Source organism: Aedes albopictus, chromosome 1, assembly GCF_035046485.1.
Source record: "Aedes albopictus strain Foshan chromosome 1, AalbF5, whole genome shotgun sequence".
NCBI lineage: Eukaryota > Metazoa > Arthropoda > Insecta > Diptera > Culicidae > Aedes > Aedes albopictus.
This window is the reverse complement of record NC_085136.1, coordinates 12,876,680-12,896,121: the sequence shown is the minus strand read 5'-3', so window position 1 is coordinate 12,896,121 and position 19,442 is coordinate 12,876,680. Positions and strand designations below refer to the sequence as shown.

General features: G+C 39.0%; 1 protein-coding gene across 1 annotated transcript in view; it reads left to right on the top strand.

The window, feature by feature from the left end:
* Positions 1–19,442, top strand: part of LOC109431083 (chitin deacetylase 1) — a 104,827-nt gene that overhangs the window by 24,935 nt on the left and 60,450 nt on the right. Inside the window, exon 2 of the mRNA XM_029862422.2 lies at positions 17,740–17,831. Coding sequence (XP_029718282.1) covers positions 17,740–17,831 — 92 coding nt within the window. The remainder of the gene's footprint in view (positions 1–17,739; positions 17,832–19,442) is intronic.

Below are 19,442 nucleotides of genomic sequence, written 5' to 3'. Positions count from 1 at the left end.
ATGGGAATCCAATAAAATCACATTATACTCAGAAAAATGAGCTCTTTCGATTAGGCTATAGAAAAAAGCAATATTTTATTCACTAAACAACCCAATTGTTATATGTACATCATTCATCCAAAAATTTCTCAAGATTCCTCAGAAGTCTTCGCTGGGGTTGTTCCAGGAGTTCCGAGTTTCTAATGAGATTTCCTACAAGGATTTATACTGAGAATTTTTCAGAACTTTCGCTAGGATTCGTTTGGGAATTTCTCCTGTGATTTCGCCAGAATGTTGACCTTGAGATCATTCTTAAAGAGTTTTCCAGCGATTTGATTGCTGAGATTGCTCCAGAGTATTTCTACAAGAACTCGTCTTGGAATTCCTTCTATATTTTTTTCTGGGATTCCTCAAGTTTTTCCTGACTCTTCAGTAATTTCCTGATATACTCCACCAAGATTTTTTTAGGAATTATCTGAAAATTTACTCGATTCCCTGGGCATAGTGTATCATTGTACTTGCTACACAATGTACAAATTCATGCAATGGCAGGCAAAGGAAACCCTTCAATTAATAACTGTGGAAGTGCTCTAAGAACACTAACTTAAAAAGAGGCAGGCCAAGTTCCAACGCGAACGTCGAGCCATAAAGAAGAAGAAGAAGAAGAAGAAGAAATCCTGCTCGGATTACTCCAGAAATTTGGCTAAGGTTCCTCCGCATCCTTTAATTTCCCCATGAATTTCTAAAGAGGTTTTTTCCAAAGGTTTCATGAAATCCCTGTTGGAGTTCCTCTAGGAATTTGTGCAGGGATTTGTACAGGAATACCTATGTTGGGGGTCCTCCAGGAATTTATGCTAGAATTCCTCAAGTAATTGATACTTAGATTCCTCCCGGAGCATTGCTTCTTTATGAATTTCTTCAAATATTTCACCAAGAAATTTTCCAGGAACTCCTACACAGATTTCTCCAAAAAGTCCAAGTTCCTGAACTCCCTGTGTGATTCCTTCAGGAATCGCTTCGAGGTTCATACATTCTGCCGAGTTTTTCTTCGCATTTTTCTCCAGAGAAGCCTCTAGAGATTTCTAGATTAGACATGTACCTGACCGACACACAGCCTTGGAAGTTTTCTACTCAAAATCTTTCATAATCTGCTGTGTACTAGTATGTCGTTCAAGGTTTAAAGCTCATAACTATCATAAGCAGCGAGAAGGCAATGCTCCAGTAAGGATGTTATGTCAAACACAAGTAAATGGAGGGACGAATGACCTTCGGGTTAAAGTCCCTCGAACCCAACAAAAGAAGAAGACACAAGTAAACAACGTAAGTCTTATAAGTCTTATACTAAGGTTTTAAAAAAATCCAAATTGCTCTTATCTCAATACTCCGTTGTCCCAATTTTGTCAGGCTAAAATGTCACCAGGGGCTAATGAACCACTGTATCGAGAACTGTCTAGTCTAGTCTAGTCTACATACACACAGTCATTTATTCAAAGAGTTCTTGAAAATGATAGTACCGACTTCCTCTATCATTTTTCTTGTTATTATTAATATTTGCAGTGCATCGAAAATGCATCACAAGCATTTAAGCGACCAGGCCTACTGTGCAACGTTATTCATTTCATAATGAAACCATTGCACTGCATTGAGATGGTTATTGTCCATGGGATGGAACACAGGTATTTACTCTATGTATCATAGCCCTTGAGTCAAGCTGCCCACATAAAACATGCAACAATAAAGATTTATGATAGTTATTTTAAGTATCGGAATAGACGGTTAAACCGAGAAATGCATGGTGGCTCCAGAAGAGGAGCTCTATTGGATAAAATATAAGAAACAACAATTGTGCCAAATTTTAAACCACTCATGTGTTGGCTGTCAAAATGGTATGTAACCTCGTATGTAACTTTTCCCGCCTGAACTACTTATTCGCCTACAAAATTCATGGTGGATTTTATTTGTAATTGACGGTGGAGTCATAGTGAGATCTTTGGTGGATTTCAGTAGAAATTTCTCCACAGGTTTGAATAATTTCTGAAAAGCCCTGGGTGATTTTTTTATGAGAATCTACATTTATTCTTAGTGATGTATCTGGTGGATTGCTTCAACGTACCATAGCATTATCCATTCAAAGTTTTGGTGGATGTCTTAGACAGTCCTTGCTGGATTCTGACATAGATTTTCGTAACTTTTTTACTTATAAACACAGCCACCATGAATACGAATCATACCCTGCAACAGTCATTCCGATTGGTTCAGCTATTCTTGAGTTTTGTTGCCTCAAAGGAATCTCAATCTCATTTTTATATATATAGATATATAGCAAAATTTATTCAAGAATTCACATAGGAGACTTTGTGGAACTCGAGCGTTCACTATGAAAAAAACAACTCTGGTAGGAATATCGAGTAGATATATTTGACGTAGCTAGAGGAGGTTCCAGGGGTGCCTGGCACCCCCAGAATATATTTGACACCCCGTGGAATGTTTCCTTGATAGTCACCTAAAGTTGAAAACTTCACATGGTAATTCTAATATTTATTAATGGCGCCTTCGATTAAAACTTGAGCTTAACTCGAAATTACTTCATTATCTTTGTTACGTTTTGGCTTTTTAGATTGGTAAGAACACTCAACACACTTATATTCCTGAGATGAACTAGCCTAGGGCTAAAAATCTCGTTAATACAGATAGAAAAAAAAACTCTTATATTCTGTAAAATAAGCACCAATGTGGGGAAAATTTTGTCCTAGCTGATTATTTTGTTTAGATCTCGTGACACTATATTAAAATCATAATTTTGTTTTTCGATTTGAACTCAGCATTTCTTCAGAAATAGGGTAGGCAATTTGTTCAACCATTGTAATTTTGTTTGGACATTCCTTTGGGAATTCCTACAGCGTTTACTTCAATATAATTTCAAATATGTTTGGCAGTTAATTCGGTCAAAGTTTCTTGATGATTGCTTTGTGAATTTCTCAAATTATTCTTTTGAGAATAGTTCCTTTTGGAAATTCTTCGGATATATTTTAGGAAATATTTTTTTCCTTCGTAATTTTTTTCTTGGAATTTCTGTGTTAATTCCTTTTGATATTGATTTCCAATCACGGTGTTGAAGCCTTATTGCATGCAAATATACGGTGTATTTATAGCAATCATAACTTTAAATGAAAAGTTAAAGCTGACTTAAAGTGGACAAATTAAGATAATACTGGTATAATCTAGGTTCAGTCGTATAATTGCCCACTATATATCAACCTTAAGTGTTCATGTAAAGTAATGATTGCTCTAAATACACCTGCAATAATCAATAAGCCTTCAGCACCGTGGTTACTTGGGTTGGCAATTTCTTTGACGATTCCTTCAGCATGTTTCTTTTTACAGAATTTCTACGGTAATTCCATTGGAATTTAATCAGCCATTTTTATTGGAAAATTGTACAGAAATTTTAATATTTTTTAACTTTTTCCTCTAAAATTCCTTCAGCAAGCAAATTTTTTCGGCAATTTTAATTTGATGCCTCTCATTCATATTCTGAAAATTGCCTCAAAAATGTGTTTGAAAATTTTGCCGGCATTTTTATGTTTAAAAGAATTTGATAATTTCTTCGAGAAATATTTAAGAAATTCATTTCACAATTTCTTCGTATTATTCTTTGGTATTTCTTCCAGCTATTTCTTTGTGAATTTCTTCGGCCATTGCTTTGGAAATTCCTTTGGAAACTAATAAACTCTCCATTGAGCTTACTCAAAGAACTTACAACAGAATTGCGATTTCTAAAACAATAGCCAAAGAAATTTTAAAATGGAATTGCCGTATCATTTTGCGAAGGACATCTCGAAGGGAAACCCTAAAAAATTCTCAAAAAACTACCTCATAAAAAAAACTTTCCAATGGAATTGCCGGATAAATTCCCATCAAAATTACATACAATGATGCAAATTATCACCTCACGAATGCTCAATCAACTTTTCAGTTGTATTTTTATCCCTTGCGATTGAACTGTACACTGCTCAGCGATGGCCAGAGGCAAAGAGGTGGCAAAACAAACATGGTGTAACTCACAAACGATTTTGCACACATCTGTCAGTGCCGCCACATGCTCACCCGAATAGCCGAACAAAATCGAATGGGTTGGTTTCAGAAGCTCCAGCACGAACGCTCGACACGCACACAGAAGCAACATTTGCATGTACCGACACCACACCAATGACGTTTCCAGCCTACGATGCTTCGCGATAAGCTGATCGAAAAGCATCGAAAGTGATGAAAAGACTGGCTTGGCTGAAACGTAACAGCTCAACGGCGAAAAGGAGAAGCCAACAATGCTGATCGGCGTCGAGTCTGTTCGTATGCTATTCGTACGGGAGGCTGGTTTGATAAAGTGAGGAAAGGTGAAAACGTATGCGTTGTCGAAAGCGAATCGCATCATTTCGCGAATGTTTTCACCAAATAGCAAGCTTGATTACATAATAGGTTTCCAAAGGAGTTGTCAAAAGAACTATTGCCGAAGGGATCCTTAAGAAATAATAAAAGCTTTTAAAACAAATTGGCTAAGTCCCACAATAAATTGGCAAAGACGTTGCCGAAGAAATTTCCATAAAAATCTCTGCAAGTATTCAAAAAAAAAATTTTATGAATTCTTAAAAGATTTGCCGAAAAAAGTTCAGAACGCCAAAAGAATTGAGGAGTTTCTTAAAAAATAATCGAAAAATTTTTCAAAGACCATGTCCATGACCATGTCAGTGAAATCCTTGAAGTAATTGTTGGAGAAATCGTTAAAAAAAATTCGGAAGGAATTTTGAAAACAATTACAAAAGGAATTGCCAAAGAAATTCGGCCGAATCAATTTCGGAAGAGATGCCTGAAAGGATTCTGTTAGTTTTGCCGAAGTTCTTTTAGAGAAAGCCCCGAAGGAAATCTAAAATTTGATGGAGAAATTTCAAAATAAATTACTGAAGAAGTTACCAAAAGTAATTATCGAAGATGTCTCCAAAAGATTCGCCTGAGAAACTTTCAAAGGAACTGCTGAATCAATTTTCAATTATATTTTCTAAGCAGGTTTCATTGGAATTCATTGGAAGTATTCCGAAAGAAACTGCTGCAAGAATCCCTTAAAGAACTACTGGTGAAATCTCGAGAAAATAGTCTGAAGAAATCTCAAATTAAAGAAGGGATTCATAAAAGAATTGCCGAAGGAATACCGAATAGCATAGATAAAGAAATTCAAAAAAAAAACAATAACGACAAAAATTCTGAAAAATTAAAATTGCCAAAGCCCTAGATATCTTACGTAAGTTTGTATAGCTGGATGTTTTAGTCACTTTATGTAGAAAACTAGGATAAATTCTAGAAGATTCTTGGGCAATTGAAAATTACTGATAACTAGCTGTTTTGGCAAAAGTTCTTGGCTAGAGATTCCCTATTTTCAACGGATATAATGGAATTCTTTCTGATTCTTTCATTGGTGGATGGTTGATGATTTTGACAGCTTTTCTATCATGACAAAGGGGCATTTCACCCCACCCTCTCCGAATAGGTACGTACCTCCACACTCAATGTTATGTCATGAACACCCACAATAATGTACACATACGCATTTGAACTGGGAGGCGCTGTGGGAGAATGTGCAAGGGGCCATCCCTGAAGGCGGCGGGGTCGGACACGAAAGATAAACTGTGTTCACCGTGATGGATGCCATACAACAGGAGGAAACAGAAATAACAGCAAAGCACTTGGGTTCGTCCGTTCGCTCGGGGCCGGGAAAGTGTCCGTCGTCGCCATGACTCTCGGTTGGCTGCAACACACCACCGAAAAGCAGGCGCTGCTGCTAGCTGCGAGGAAAAAGCACATTATGGGAAAATAAATAACAACAACATCGGGCGGGCGGATGGCATAGCAGCAGGCCATGCTCTTATGAGTATGGTGAGCACACCGCAAGGAATAGCCCGGGAACGATACGCAAGATTGTTTGCAATAGTGCAAAGGTATACAAGTGGACTCTTCTGGAGAAGGTAAACAACATACTACAACATACTTTGCAGTGGAATGTCTTCCCGTTGTGTGAGCTGTGGGCAACAAATCATTTCTAATTAAGAGATAAGTACAAATCTAGGAATGTTGAATGGCGATCGATTTAAGAAGTGCTTCCATGATTGATGGGTTTTTTCTCTGTAAATAAGTAGAACAATATGCAGAAGAATAAATCTTGTAAAAAGTTACTCATTTCGATTCCTGATTACTAGGTTCAGCTTGAACAACTCATTATTTCTTTTAGAATTTTCAGTGTACTTTACCAAAAGAGCAAAAGTAATAAGTTAAACACTTCTTGAAAGCTGAAAATTCTGCCTGTCTTTCCTTGTGTCCATCTCAAGGTCCATCTACTCTAAATTCAAAAATAATTCCCTATCGAAGTAGGCCATACTTTGCATAAGCATCTCAATCGCCAGAGTGCTAATTTTTCACCCCGAAACATCTCAAGCTCGACGACATTCACTCCTGCAAGCAGCACCCGGATTGCATAATATCATCGCCCACTTGGCATTGAAAGTGACAGTGTTTCTCTGGAAACCGAAAAACAAAACCTGCCCACTGATGGATCCAACAGCAGTCAGCCAGCATCATCATCGAAGTAAGCGCCACCACCGCTCATTGCATCACCACCCTCTAGCCATCACAGGGTTGCCCCTGACAACGTTCATCGCCTCCTCTCTCTGGTGAAATCCAGTAAGTTTGACCGCCGCGGCCACATCAGGTTATGTAAATTTTATGGACCACTTTCGGGCCAAGCCAAGCCAAGAAGTCCCATTTCCATAATTTATTCCTGTCTGTGTGACACCGCCGCGCGCCGTCAACCACATCTTGTGTCGATGAAACAAACGCGCACGCCACCGGCCGCATAAAGCATCTTTCCATTTTTCCGCCTCGCATCTTTAATCTTGACATAGTTTTTTTCTGTTTCTTTTCGTAAGTTTCGGCTTCCAACAGACTGTACTAAACTGGTTTCTCACATCAATCCAAGAGACATCCAAATCAGGCCGAAAAGGTGGCGAAAATTACTCGTCCGGATCGGAGCGAGTATCTGCTACAATAGCGTGGAGTAAATTAGCCGCTTCCAAGCCTACTTCTCGAGCTTGAAACGTTCACTTTTTCCAGACCGTTGAGGATTGACTAGGGTCTATGAGAGAGATGTCGAGGTGAAATGCGCCTCAAGAACCTTAAAACACCTCAAGCCATTTTAGTAGGATAGAAATCTACTTCACTTCATATGCGCTCATTCCCGTCATATCAGACGGGAAAAGTGTATAATTATAGATTTTCCATCTTACTTTTGCCAATAACTCATTAGATGGAAGCAAAACTATGTAGACTATTAATATCAATATAGCCTTGCGTATGACGAAGTCAACCACATCAATGAAGTAACTAGCCGAATTGTTCTTCTTCGCCGTTCAATTTTCACTTCGCCAGATTCACTTGTTCAACCAACCTTCAATACACACCCCACAAAAGCTCTGTGGTACTTCAAAGTTGAATTTCTCAGCTGCAGAATGCAGCAAAAGCTATTCATAAATCATTTGTTTTGTTCTTTTTGATAAAATTTAAACAACAAGTTGTCTTTGTCTAGGGTGGATACAAGCAAATGTGTACGTGGATTGTCTGCATACAGAATAACGTGTTTCACAACGACAAAGAAAGATTTGATAAGTATTACGAAGCATATGACCAACTTTTCGAATAAACACCTACGGTCAAATCATAATTGTTGACCATCCTATGTACCATAGTGTCACGTAGAGTGTGCCGGGAACAGAATTCGAGGAACAATTATTCAATCTTTTTATTTTAAAACTACTCAAAACACGGACAAATACTTCAAAAAAACGCCATTTATTCAAAAGCTAATGTAAATATGATGTTGGATTGAAGCAAAAATATAACATAGAAATATCTGAAGATTCTCAATCCCAAGACTATAAAATCTTCACAAAATTTAAAATTATACAGGAAATTTGTATTTCCGCTTTGAACTCATCATTCATCCATTCATCGCGACAACCACTGTTCTTTATTTTTTGAAAGAATCACCTCATTTAAATAGCCGCCATCTTGAATGTTGGATGACCATCTTAGATGTTGAGGTCGCCATTTTTGGACTTCAGATATCAGAACTACATACAAAATATACCAATATTGCATGGTTTAATAGCCCAAAACTCCATTAAACAGCTGCCATCTTGAATTTTGATCCACTATTTTGAATTTTTGGCCAACATTGTGAAATTTCTGGAGAGTTCATTTCGGCTCAAAATTCGTCATCCATGCTAAAGTTTACCAAAACCGGCGCAGTTTGATGTGTCGCATATAGGGATTGGTTCAGTTTTATATGGGCGGACCGTGCTAGTCCAGATCACTAAAATGACCATAACTCCGGAACGCCCTGACCTATGAGGACCGATTTCAATAGCGAACAATGAGGTAAAATTCCGGTTCGATTCGTGCTAGAATCCGAAAAATCGTCCAATTGGAAGTGCCATTAGAGTGACTGAACTTTTTCTGCGCACAGACATACATACATACATACACACATACATACAACATGTCAATTCGTCAAACTGAGTAGATCGGTATATGTGACTTGACCCCCGAGCCTTTTATCGGAAATTCTTTTTTTAAGTGAACATATAGCCTTTGAAAAAGGCAAACATTAATGAAAAGAAGAAATTTTGTGCATAAATTTAGTTCGGGCATGATTGAGGAAATTTAGTACGCGAAAACAGGTCTTGCTCCTAGGTATTTGAGTTAGAGACAAGGACGTTTCCAGGCACTTCCAAGAGAGTCCAGAAGAATAGGGTTTCAAGGAGCTTCAGGGGCGTTGCAGGTGGATGTTTCAAGGGATTTCAGGAGCCTTTCAAAGGCGTCTCGTCAGGTTTCGTTGGCACTTCAGTTGGTTACGCGGTAATGACGGTAGCTTATGGCATCGGCAGCCAGAGGACGTTTATAGGGGAGAGCAAACGGAGGTTTTAGGGGTTCCCCAGAGGTTTCAGGGGGTACCAGGAGATCTCAGGACTAGATGAAAAGGATCGCAAGGTATTTCAGAGGGGCTACCAGGAAATTTCAAATGCGTGTCTGGCAGCCCCAACGGGTTTCAGAGGCATTCAAGGGAATCTGATGGGGATTCAGGACTTCTCAGGGAGATTTTAGGTGGCGTCAGAAACGCTTATCAGGGGAGTTCCAGGGAAGTTTCAGAGGATCTGAGGGACGTTTCAGAGGGATCTTATGGACGTTTCATAGGGTACCAGGAGATCTCAGAAACATTTAATTCCAAGTAACATTTTTTAGTCAAATAGACTAGAAGAAGTTCTTAACCATCAGAAAACCAATACAAAAGGTATTAGGTATAATGACAGTTCTCAAAACTACTACTAGAATAATTAGCCATCAGAATGTTACTTGGGAGTGGTCTCAGAGTCATCTCAGAGTCTCCAAGACTCTTGAAGTTTCAGGGGCGTTTCTGCACGTCTCAGGGGGCTGCAAGGAGCCTCACGGGTAATTCAAAGAGTCTCAGGAGCGTGTCAGGGGGTAACAGGGGCGTTTTAGAAAGTCACAGGGGGAGTTCCAGGAGGCCTTCGGGACGCTTCGAAAAGTCTCAGAGAGATTCCAGAAAATTCCAGAAGGTTTCAGAGGCGTTTCAGGGGGTAGATCCTGACACCCCCTGGGACCCTCTTGAAACGTTCCTGAAATCTCCTGACATGTCCCTAAAACCCCTTGTGCCCCCCTTTAAAACGCCTTTGTAATCTCCTGATATGTCCCTGAGAACCCTTGAGTCACCCCTAAAACGCCTTAGTGAACTCCTGGTATCCCCTGAACCTCACTGAAACGCCCAGAAAACCCTCTGAATCGCCTCTAATCCTGAGAACTCATGGTATCCCTTGAAAATTCCACCCAAAACGCCCCTGACATCTTCTCGTACACCTGGAACTCCCTGATGGAATCATCTTGAAACCCCTCTGAGATCTACTGGTACCCTTCTGAAACCTCATGGGACCTCTTTGAAACACCCCTGAAATCTTCGGTATCCCATGAAACTCCATGAAACACGCCCTGAGACCCTCTGGAACTCGCCTGGAACTAACTGAGAACACTTAAAGCGTCCCTTAAGCTACCAGACACGCCCTTGAAACCCCATCGAACCCCCTGGAAAGCTTTTGACAACCCCTGAAATACTCCTGAGGCCTCCAGGTACCCCTCTAAACCTGCTGAAGTCGCCTAAAATACCTCTGAGATCTCCTGGTTACCCCCCCTCCCCCCATCCACTCCTTGAAACCCCTTGGGAGCCTCTTCAAATGTCTCTGAGATCTCGTGGCAACTAGTGTTGAGTTTCATTCAGTCTGTACAGCCTCTGGCTGTAGACGATGCCCGTGTCTTAAAACAAAAGGAAGTGCCTTCAATTACACCTTTGAGGGGTACTTCAGCAATTCTTCTAGGAATTTCTTTGGTGTTTTCTTTGAAAACCCCCTCGGGAATACTTTTCAATTCCTCAAGCAATTGTGCGGGGAGTGTAGAATTAGCAAACGTTTACATTAGCGTGGCTCAAAATACCACATGTCAAAAAGTTCGATGGGCCCCCTTCTTATTTCGTTCTATATGATGCCACGATGCTCTGGTCAAATTTTCAGCTAAATCCGTTAACATTAGGGCGGTGCTAAACTCATTTGAAGTTTGTATGGGAGTTTATATGGGGAAACATCGTTTTTAGCATTTTTCTCATGAGGGGCACTATTTTTACTTAAAACACATTACCGATTATATAGAACTATAGCCTTATATGTGCCAAAAAACTTTGTCGAAGACCACAAAGTCATCCGAAGCTTGTAAAAAAAGATATTACATGCAGACCATCTGGTGGTGCTTAACATTTAACATGTAAAGGAATAACAATAGCAATAAAATCTCATTGAATGGGTGCGTACTGTCTAGACTATATCTTTTTTCGCAAGTGTCTGATTACATTGCGGTCTTCGGCAAAGTTTTTTGGCATATCCCAGTCTATATTTCTATAGGATCGATTACGTGTTTCAAGGAAAATTCGAGCCCCTCAGAAGAAAATTGCAAAAAACGATGTTTTCCCATATAAACTCCCATACAAACTTCAAACGAGTTTAGCACCGCTCTAATGTTAACGGATTTAGCTGAAAATTTGACCAGAGCATCGTGGCGTCATATAGAACGGAATGAGAAGGGGGCCCATCGAGCTTTTTGACATGTGGTTTTGCCATACAAGCTTGAGCCACCCTAGTTTACATACACGTAAATAAAAACTAAAAAAAAATTTTTAAGAATCCTTTCCGGAAATTCTTTAGTTTTTTTTTACTTCCTTACGAAATTTCTTTGTGATTGTTTGAGGAAATTTCTATCAAAATTTTTTCAACAAATCCATTGAAATCTCTCGCCAATCTTCCTTTAGGAATTGCTTGGGCAACTCTCATGGGTATTCCTTCAGCAATACCTTTGAATATTTCTTCGGCAACTTCTATGAAAATTCTCTTGGGATTTTTTTTTGGGAATTTCTCAGGTTACTTCGGATTTACTCTGTGACAGATCCCCTTTGGAAATTGATATGGTCATTTTTATTATTTTTTTTTGTTTGAAGAGCCTGGAGGAACATTCGTCTCTGCAACGGTATGTCATTTCAATGTACAGATTTCTTCGACTACTCTATTGGAAATCCCATCTCCTTTGTGATTATTTCTGAAATAAATTTGTTATAAATTGCTTCAGAAATTCCAATTGGAAAGTTCTCAAAGTATTTGTATGAGAAGTTTTCAGAAGAAAAAAAGAAACTCTCGTAAGAATTGGCAAATAATATTGCGAAAGAATTGTGGAAGAATTCCCAACTTTATTGCCTAGCATATTTCCAAATTAATGGTGCATAGTATTTCTAGTTCAATTGCCAAAAAATTCTCAAAATACTGAAAGATTATCGAAAAAGCGGTAGGAATTAATAAGTTTATTGGAATTATTGAAGCAATTTGCATATAAGTCTTTTTAGAAATTGCCAAACAACTTCCAAAGAATATGACAAAAGATTCCCTAAAGGAATTGCCAAAGCAGTTTTTGGAGGAATAATGAACTTACATAAGAACAGAGGAATTACAGAAGGATATCAATAAAATTGAGAATGTTTTGGGTACTTAACAATACTTACGGAGTTTCACCCAAAATATTCCGCAGATTTCATCCATAAATTTGCCCAAATACGCCTGCTAATATTTTTATCGAAAAAGCTATTAGAAATATCTCCGAAAACAAGTCTAGACATCCCTTCAAATATTTTTCTGAAAATTTCTATCGCAACTCTGACGAGAATTATCCAAAGGTACTACCTGAAATTCATGTTTACATTCCTCCTGAAATTCTTAAAAGGAAATCCTCAGGAATTTCTCTAAGCTTGCTATGAAATGCCCAGAACTTGTTGCCGGAGAATTCTTGCAAAATGATAAAAAGATATATTATGAAGTTTGTTTGTGAATTTCTTCAAGAATTTCTCAAGAAATTTATCCAAGGTTTCATCCAGATGTTAGTTCTAAGCTGACAGCATGATATTTCTAGTTAATTCGACCTTAGTTTTTCCGATGATTTGTCCAACATTTTCAGACGTTGCTCCAAGGGTTCTGCCAGTTTTCTTTTCAAAGATTTCTTATAAAATTACATTGGGGTATTCTTCCGAAGAATCCTCCTGAAAGCTATCCGAATATTTGTCAAAGGTTGAATTAAAAAGTCCCAAGAATTCTTCCAAATTTCTTCCTTAGAAACTTCTCCAAAAAATCCTCAAGACATGCCTTCGTTTTGCAGATTTATTTCAAAGATTTTTCTCATAATTTCTGTTTTAGAGGTTTCTCCAGTAATTCCTGCTAGGATTCCTTTGGAAGTACCAAACTCGTAATTTGGTTTTATGTTTCTCCAGATCAAGTAATTGGTGCCACATCAAACTACATTGACTCAATATCAAGCTCATTATAGATCCTTCAGAACTCACCCGATCCCCCTCATAGGCTTTTGTTTATGCAACATTTTGAAAATTTATATAGACCATAGACAAGGCCAGAGAAATCTCTGGAGAAAACACATGATGAATTTCTATAGGAATCCTTGGAGAAGCCTCTGGTTCTCTGCTTGAATTTATTCCTGGCATTTTTGGCCTTTTTCCGCAAGTTTCTCCAAGAGTTTTTTTTCGGATTTTTTTCTAGGAAATCTTCTAGAAATGACCACACTGGGATTCCTGCAGAAATTGCTTCCAGAGATTTTTCAAAATATCACTACACATTTCTCATGGAATGTTCCTAAGAACGTCTGCTGTGTAGCCGCCAGCTGAGTTCCACATGGGATTCATCCATAGATTTCACAAAGGATTCCTCCAGGAATTCCTCTTGGAATTAATCCTATAATTTCTCTGGGATGATCTGTAGACATTCTTGATGGGAGTCGTTCAGCAATCCCTGCTGTAACTTCTCTGTGTATTACTCCAGAAATTCACCCAGGGCTTTTCCAGGGATTCCTTCCGAATTCCTCTAGCGTTTCTTCAAGGAAATCTTCTTTGTATTCTTACTGGAAATCCTCTTCAGATTCCTTTGAGAATTTTCTGGCTTCTGGAATGGTGCTGAGATTTCTCCAGATATTTGTGGTGGGCACCCTCCAAGAAGTTTTGCCAGGATTTCTGAAGCAATTCCTGCTGGAAATTATCTCAAGAATTTCTGAAGGATCTTATTAGAACAAAAACTGCGAAAAAAAAAACATGTGGTAGAGGACTTATATTGTTATAGCTGTAGAGATATTTTCTCTTGAGATTCCTTGGGAGTCCTCTTGTAATTCTTCCAGGAATTCCTGCAATGATTCCTCAAGGACTCTTCCAAGATTCCTACAGGAACTCCATCTAGAGAATTTCTCCGAAAAATCATACCAAGATTTCTCAATCAGGAATAACTCCAATTATTGGTCCTGAGAATCCACCAGGAATTCCTGGAGGATTCCCTGCCGATGTTGCATGGGAAACCAAGAAATAATCTAGGAGGAGTGATGTGTCCGTCGATTGAAGAGTTATCAAAGTGAATACTATAAAAGAAAGATGTGTATAAACTAACATAATATCATATGTTTGGATTGAGAGTGCTTTTGATCTCTGCCAGATGTTTATAGCACGATGGGTTGAGTAAACGATCCCACGATTGTCGGGCTCTCTTGTACATCTGACACCGAACGAAGTACACGTATTTCTCCTAGCTCCGAAACGGTGACTAAACCTTAAAAAGGAACTTTTCTTCCGACCAGTCTCGCGTTGTATTCGCCTCGTGGTCCGCCTTCTGCTATAAACTTTCCGTTTGAGTATAAAACCCGTAATTAAGAAATGTCTAGAGGAATCCCAGTGGCTGTCCCGGAGAAACCCAGTAGCAGTAGTTCCTAAAATAATCCAGAAAGTAATGCCAGAAGAATTTTTGGATGAATCCGTACAGAAATGTCTGAAGTAATTCCAAGTGGAAGTAACCACAGGATAAATTTATGCAGTAACCCATGGAGAAATCCCTCGAGGTGTCAAAAGAAAAACTTCTAGAGGAATCCCAGTAGGCATTCCTGAAGGATTTCGGAAGGAATCCTTGGATCCGAAAGTATCCTTGGAGAAAACACTAGAGCACGGTGTACAATATTTAGAAGGTGATACCTTCCGGAAATCTGACAGTTTGTTGATGACGTAATTGAAATCGTTCATAGGCGTTTCCACCATGATCTAGTACTCCTCACCAATTTGATCAACGTAAAACGATAAGAACGACGTCACATGTTTACATCCAAAAATGATGTTTACAAAGGTTACTACCCTGCCTTGTGATATTGATGCCGTGCACTAGAGGAATTATTGCGGTAGTTTTTAGAATTTATGAAGAAATTCTTGGTGAAATCCCAGCACGAATCACAGGAGAAATTCCTGAAGGAACTTCGGGTGAACTCTCAGGAAGAATTCCAGGGGAAATTCTTAGAGGAATTCTTGAAGATATTCCTTCAGCAATCCTAGGAGTAATTTCTAGAGAATTCCTTTAAAAATGTCGGAAGTATTACTTCAGAGGCTTTTCCAAGGGTTCCAAATCAATTCCAATCTTTGATTTTTCCTATGAATTTTTCAGACATTTTTTCAAGGATTCCTTTAGGATTTTCTCTTAAAGTATCAGCTGATATTCGTACTAGAATATATCCCTGAGTTCTTGTAGTGATTTTTCAAGTATTTTCAGCTAGAATTTCACCAATAATTTCTCGTGGGAGTCCTCCAAGAATTCCTGGAGAAATCCCAGCAACACTCCTGGACCAATTTCAGCGAGAATTCCTACATAAATCTCAAGTTATTGAGGAATCACAGCAGGACTTTGGAAGAATTTCAGACTTGGTTTCCTCTAGATATTTTTCCTGTGATTCCTTCAAGAATTTATCCAAGGTCTCCACTAGGAACTCTCTTTGGATCTTCTTGAGATGCAGGCTTTGCTCCACTAAGAGCATTGTTCTAGTAATAAAAAAGCAGAAGAAGGTGCATTTCATCACTAAAAACAACTTTGTAGAACACACGACAATTCCCAATAATCCCAATGGGCATTAGTAGCGTGACGTTACAACGTTGTAACGTCACGCTACTCATTCACATTTTTAACATACTTTCTCAAAACTAACTGTTCAACAGATCATATTTATTGGAAATTTTACTAGGAATCCGAATACGTAAAAATATTTGAGGGTTTACGGTCGAATTGACGAGTTATAGCGGAAAATCTGACAGGAAAGGCGTCAAAACGTTGTAACGTCACGGTAGAATGTGTCAATAGTTTGTTCGGCAAACTTTCCAACAATACATGTTCCGACAACTTTGCAAAAAACACCAATACTTTGTTTTCATTTATATAAAAAAACTAGCTGACCCCGGTAATCTTTGTCTTGCCTACTGCGTTTTTTGACGTTTCAAGTCTTTAGTCAAGTCCAAATCCCCGTTCAAAAAGTTTAAAGAATCGATTTTCAAAAACTCTCAATTTGTTTGCAATTTGTCCATGTTTTTTGCCTCATAAACCTTCCTTGGGTGAAAACCAACATAACTGTGAATATTATGCAACTCACTATATTAATTCGTTTCCGACATTCTTAGCAAACTGTAGTAGAATCACTTGGCATGATACGGGACCTCGCAATACAGGCGACTGGCTCCGCCAAAGCTCCACTCCTCAAAGAGGCAGCAACACACTCACTGTCTCGTCATGATGATTGCTGTCACCGATGCTTAACACGGAACCGCCAAACTACCCAAAATTGAGTTCTTTTGACGCAATTCCATAGTTCGGCCCAATAAGCCAAAATTTGGGTAAATCGATTAAACTCACGCTAGGTAGACTGCCTTTACCCCCAGCTAAAAAATATACTCAAGAGTAGATAAATTCAACCTAAGACCCCCCTCATTCAACTCAATTTTGAGTAAACCGACATTGGGGTCAAGGACCCCTTTTGAGTAGATGCATCTTTGTTTGTTTTTGACAACATCGGTGAGCCAGAGAGGAAAAACAACCTTATTTTGGGTAGCGAGTTTATTCGATATACTCAATTTTGAGTAAAATCGACCCAAATATTAGGTAGTTTGGATTTTCCGTGTAGGGGAAGGACACGCAAGGGGAATATCACTAATCATTATTCACACCCCACAATAACAAAACTAAGATGGCCCAAATCGGACTCTCCGTTCGCAAATTATGCGCGGTCCCACGTATGCTACTGCCTTTTTATATATATAGAAGTGAATTTCAAGTTAGGATTTCGAAAATGAGATATATCACAAAGGTGAAAATTCCAAAATAAAGAGTTGAATATACAGAAAAAAATTCCAAGACACCACACCGCTGATACTTGAGACCGCAAAAAATGGATTATGGATGTGAACCCCAGTGTTCAGTAGCAGGTTCCTCTGAAGATTATGTCCGGTAGCCAAATCCGGTAATTCCTAAACGGTTCAAAACTGTTTATTAACCATGTTCGATTGTGAAGGCGTAAGAGAGTGAATTTAATTGCGAATTATGATAGAAAACACGCTATGTACCGAAAAACAGCCTTTTTACAGGAACTCTGGCCATAGGACAATTCCGACGTTCTCTGTCTAGCTACCTGAAATAGCTAGTTCTTCACACTGGGCTAAATGCTGATTATCATATAAATATTAAATTGGGTGGTTCAACACCTGAAAAGCGCATTTTATACCTATTCCTCCGCCATAGTTAAGTACAACTAGAGCGGCTAAAGAATGTTGTTGCGACAAGATTCTTACGGTTTGCACATGAATTGGATTTGGAAAAGTGAAGGGCACCCGCCGCGCGGTGGTGTCGTCTATGAGAAGTATACACAATTCCTAGTCTAGTTACCTGCGATTAGTGTTGCCGTCAGACAATCGACGCTCTTCAGCATACACGAGAGAGAGGAACCCAAGGAGGCATATTTACCGGCTCCGGTCGACATCGCAGCAGCAACCAACAGCACCGATTGAGGCGCAAACCCGGCTTACTAGGATGTGGCAAATTGTATTTACCCGCTCGGTCGATTGCTCGCAGTGCATCCCCCTCGAGGGGGATGCACCTCACTCACCTTTCTCGTTGTTTCACATTTTAATTAAAGCTACTATTCACCCTCCCCCGCTACCCCACACCTATTCTCACACAACTCTTTTTCCTCTTCCCTCCCCGAAAACAGCACAAAACAAGGAAGAAAAAGAATTCAAATGCCCCGAAGGCTTCGGAAATGGAAACTTTGCCGACCCCAGCACCTGCCGGAGGTTTTATCAGGTAAGCCTTGATTCTGTGTCTCTGGTGCCGTTTGTTTTTTTTTTTTCTTTTATTTGTATGTCAGTCGGTACCCGCCGACTGCGACTATTTTTAGGTGAACTAAATTAAAAAAATGTTGCCTTCCTGCTAACGAGAATCGAGCGACCGGCTGCTCATTGCTGCTTCGGTTGCTTCTCGCTGCTACCATAGTCACCAACGTGGAAGCGTATGGGCGGCCTTGAGCCGTTCCGGTCCGGCTGCGTCGTCCGGAGAGTGCACTAGTGGTGTTATAGTGGCACTGAGGAATTGAAAGTGATTTCGCTATTTTGGGGCCACACGGAAACCAATTTCGTTATCCAGTTGCAGTTGCCAACTGTAGGTAGAGTGTGATGAGCTTGCGACAACAATTCTACTAAAGCAAAACCGCAGTAGGCTGACTGCAATCCAATTTGGAACCGAATGCTGTAGGTACCTACTCCTCGCAACCCCCACCTATTGCATTGCAATGTGCTTGGCGTGACTGGGCCTCTGCTAGACCTCTAAAGAAGGAATGGAGTTGTACCAAAAACAATGACGATTTGAATAAAAATCCGACTCAGACTTCATTTGGAAGGTGACCCCAAACTTTTGCACGGTGACTTGTAAACCTAACACGATAATTTAAATTATGTTATATTTTTTCCGCTAAAATCTAATGAATGGCTCTCAAAGAGGATGGAAATAGGGTTATAATGCAACTTTATTTTGAAATTTAGTAGACCCAATTTCGAATTACACGAAAACAATTTTTTGTACAGATTTAGGAAAAACATGTAAGTTTAGGTATACTTTTCATACTAAAAATTTCATATGAAATTTGTGAAAAGAACCTACGAATCAAATTTAACTCTTTATCTTTCGAAAGAGTCTAAGAACGAGTGGGTTAAAGGAAAGATGACTGAGATATAACCGAAAAACATTTCCATGTTTTTGAGGGGATGACCCCAAACTTTTGCACGGGATTGTATAACGATTTATCTAGCAGTTACTTCTAAGACTTCTACAAAAAATCTAAGACAAACTTCAGAACTTTTTTCATGGATTGCTTCGGAATTCTACTAAGCACTGATTTTGGAATACTTGATTTGATACCTTCAGGAACACCTCCAAGAATTTCTTTCAAAATTTATCAAGGAATCCTTTAAGGATTGCTTCAAGGATTATTTTTTTTTCAAATTCCTTCAGGAATACCTCTTTGGATCCTTATAAAGTCCTCAAAGGATTATGTCATGAAGTCCTTCAACGAATCCTTCAGATGAGCCTTAATGAATTTCTCCAAGGATTCTTTTAGACTACTCCAAGAAGGATTCTTGCAGGAGTTCCTCATGGAAATATCTTTGAAGAATTTCTTAGATCATACTTGGTCAGGTATGGCTCCTGAATAGATTCTTGTGAGATTTTCAAAAGAAATTTTGGAGGAATTCCCGAAAGAATTCTTGTAGAAATACTTGCAGGAAGTTTTGGAGGAATTCTCGAAGAATCTTCTAGATGAATTCTACGATGTATTCGGAAAGAATTATTGAAATGAAGATCGGAGATATCTTTGATAATATTCTTGACAGATTACTACAGTACTATGAAGTAGTAGTAGAA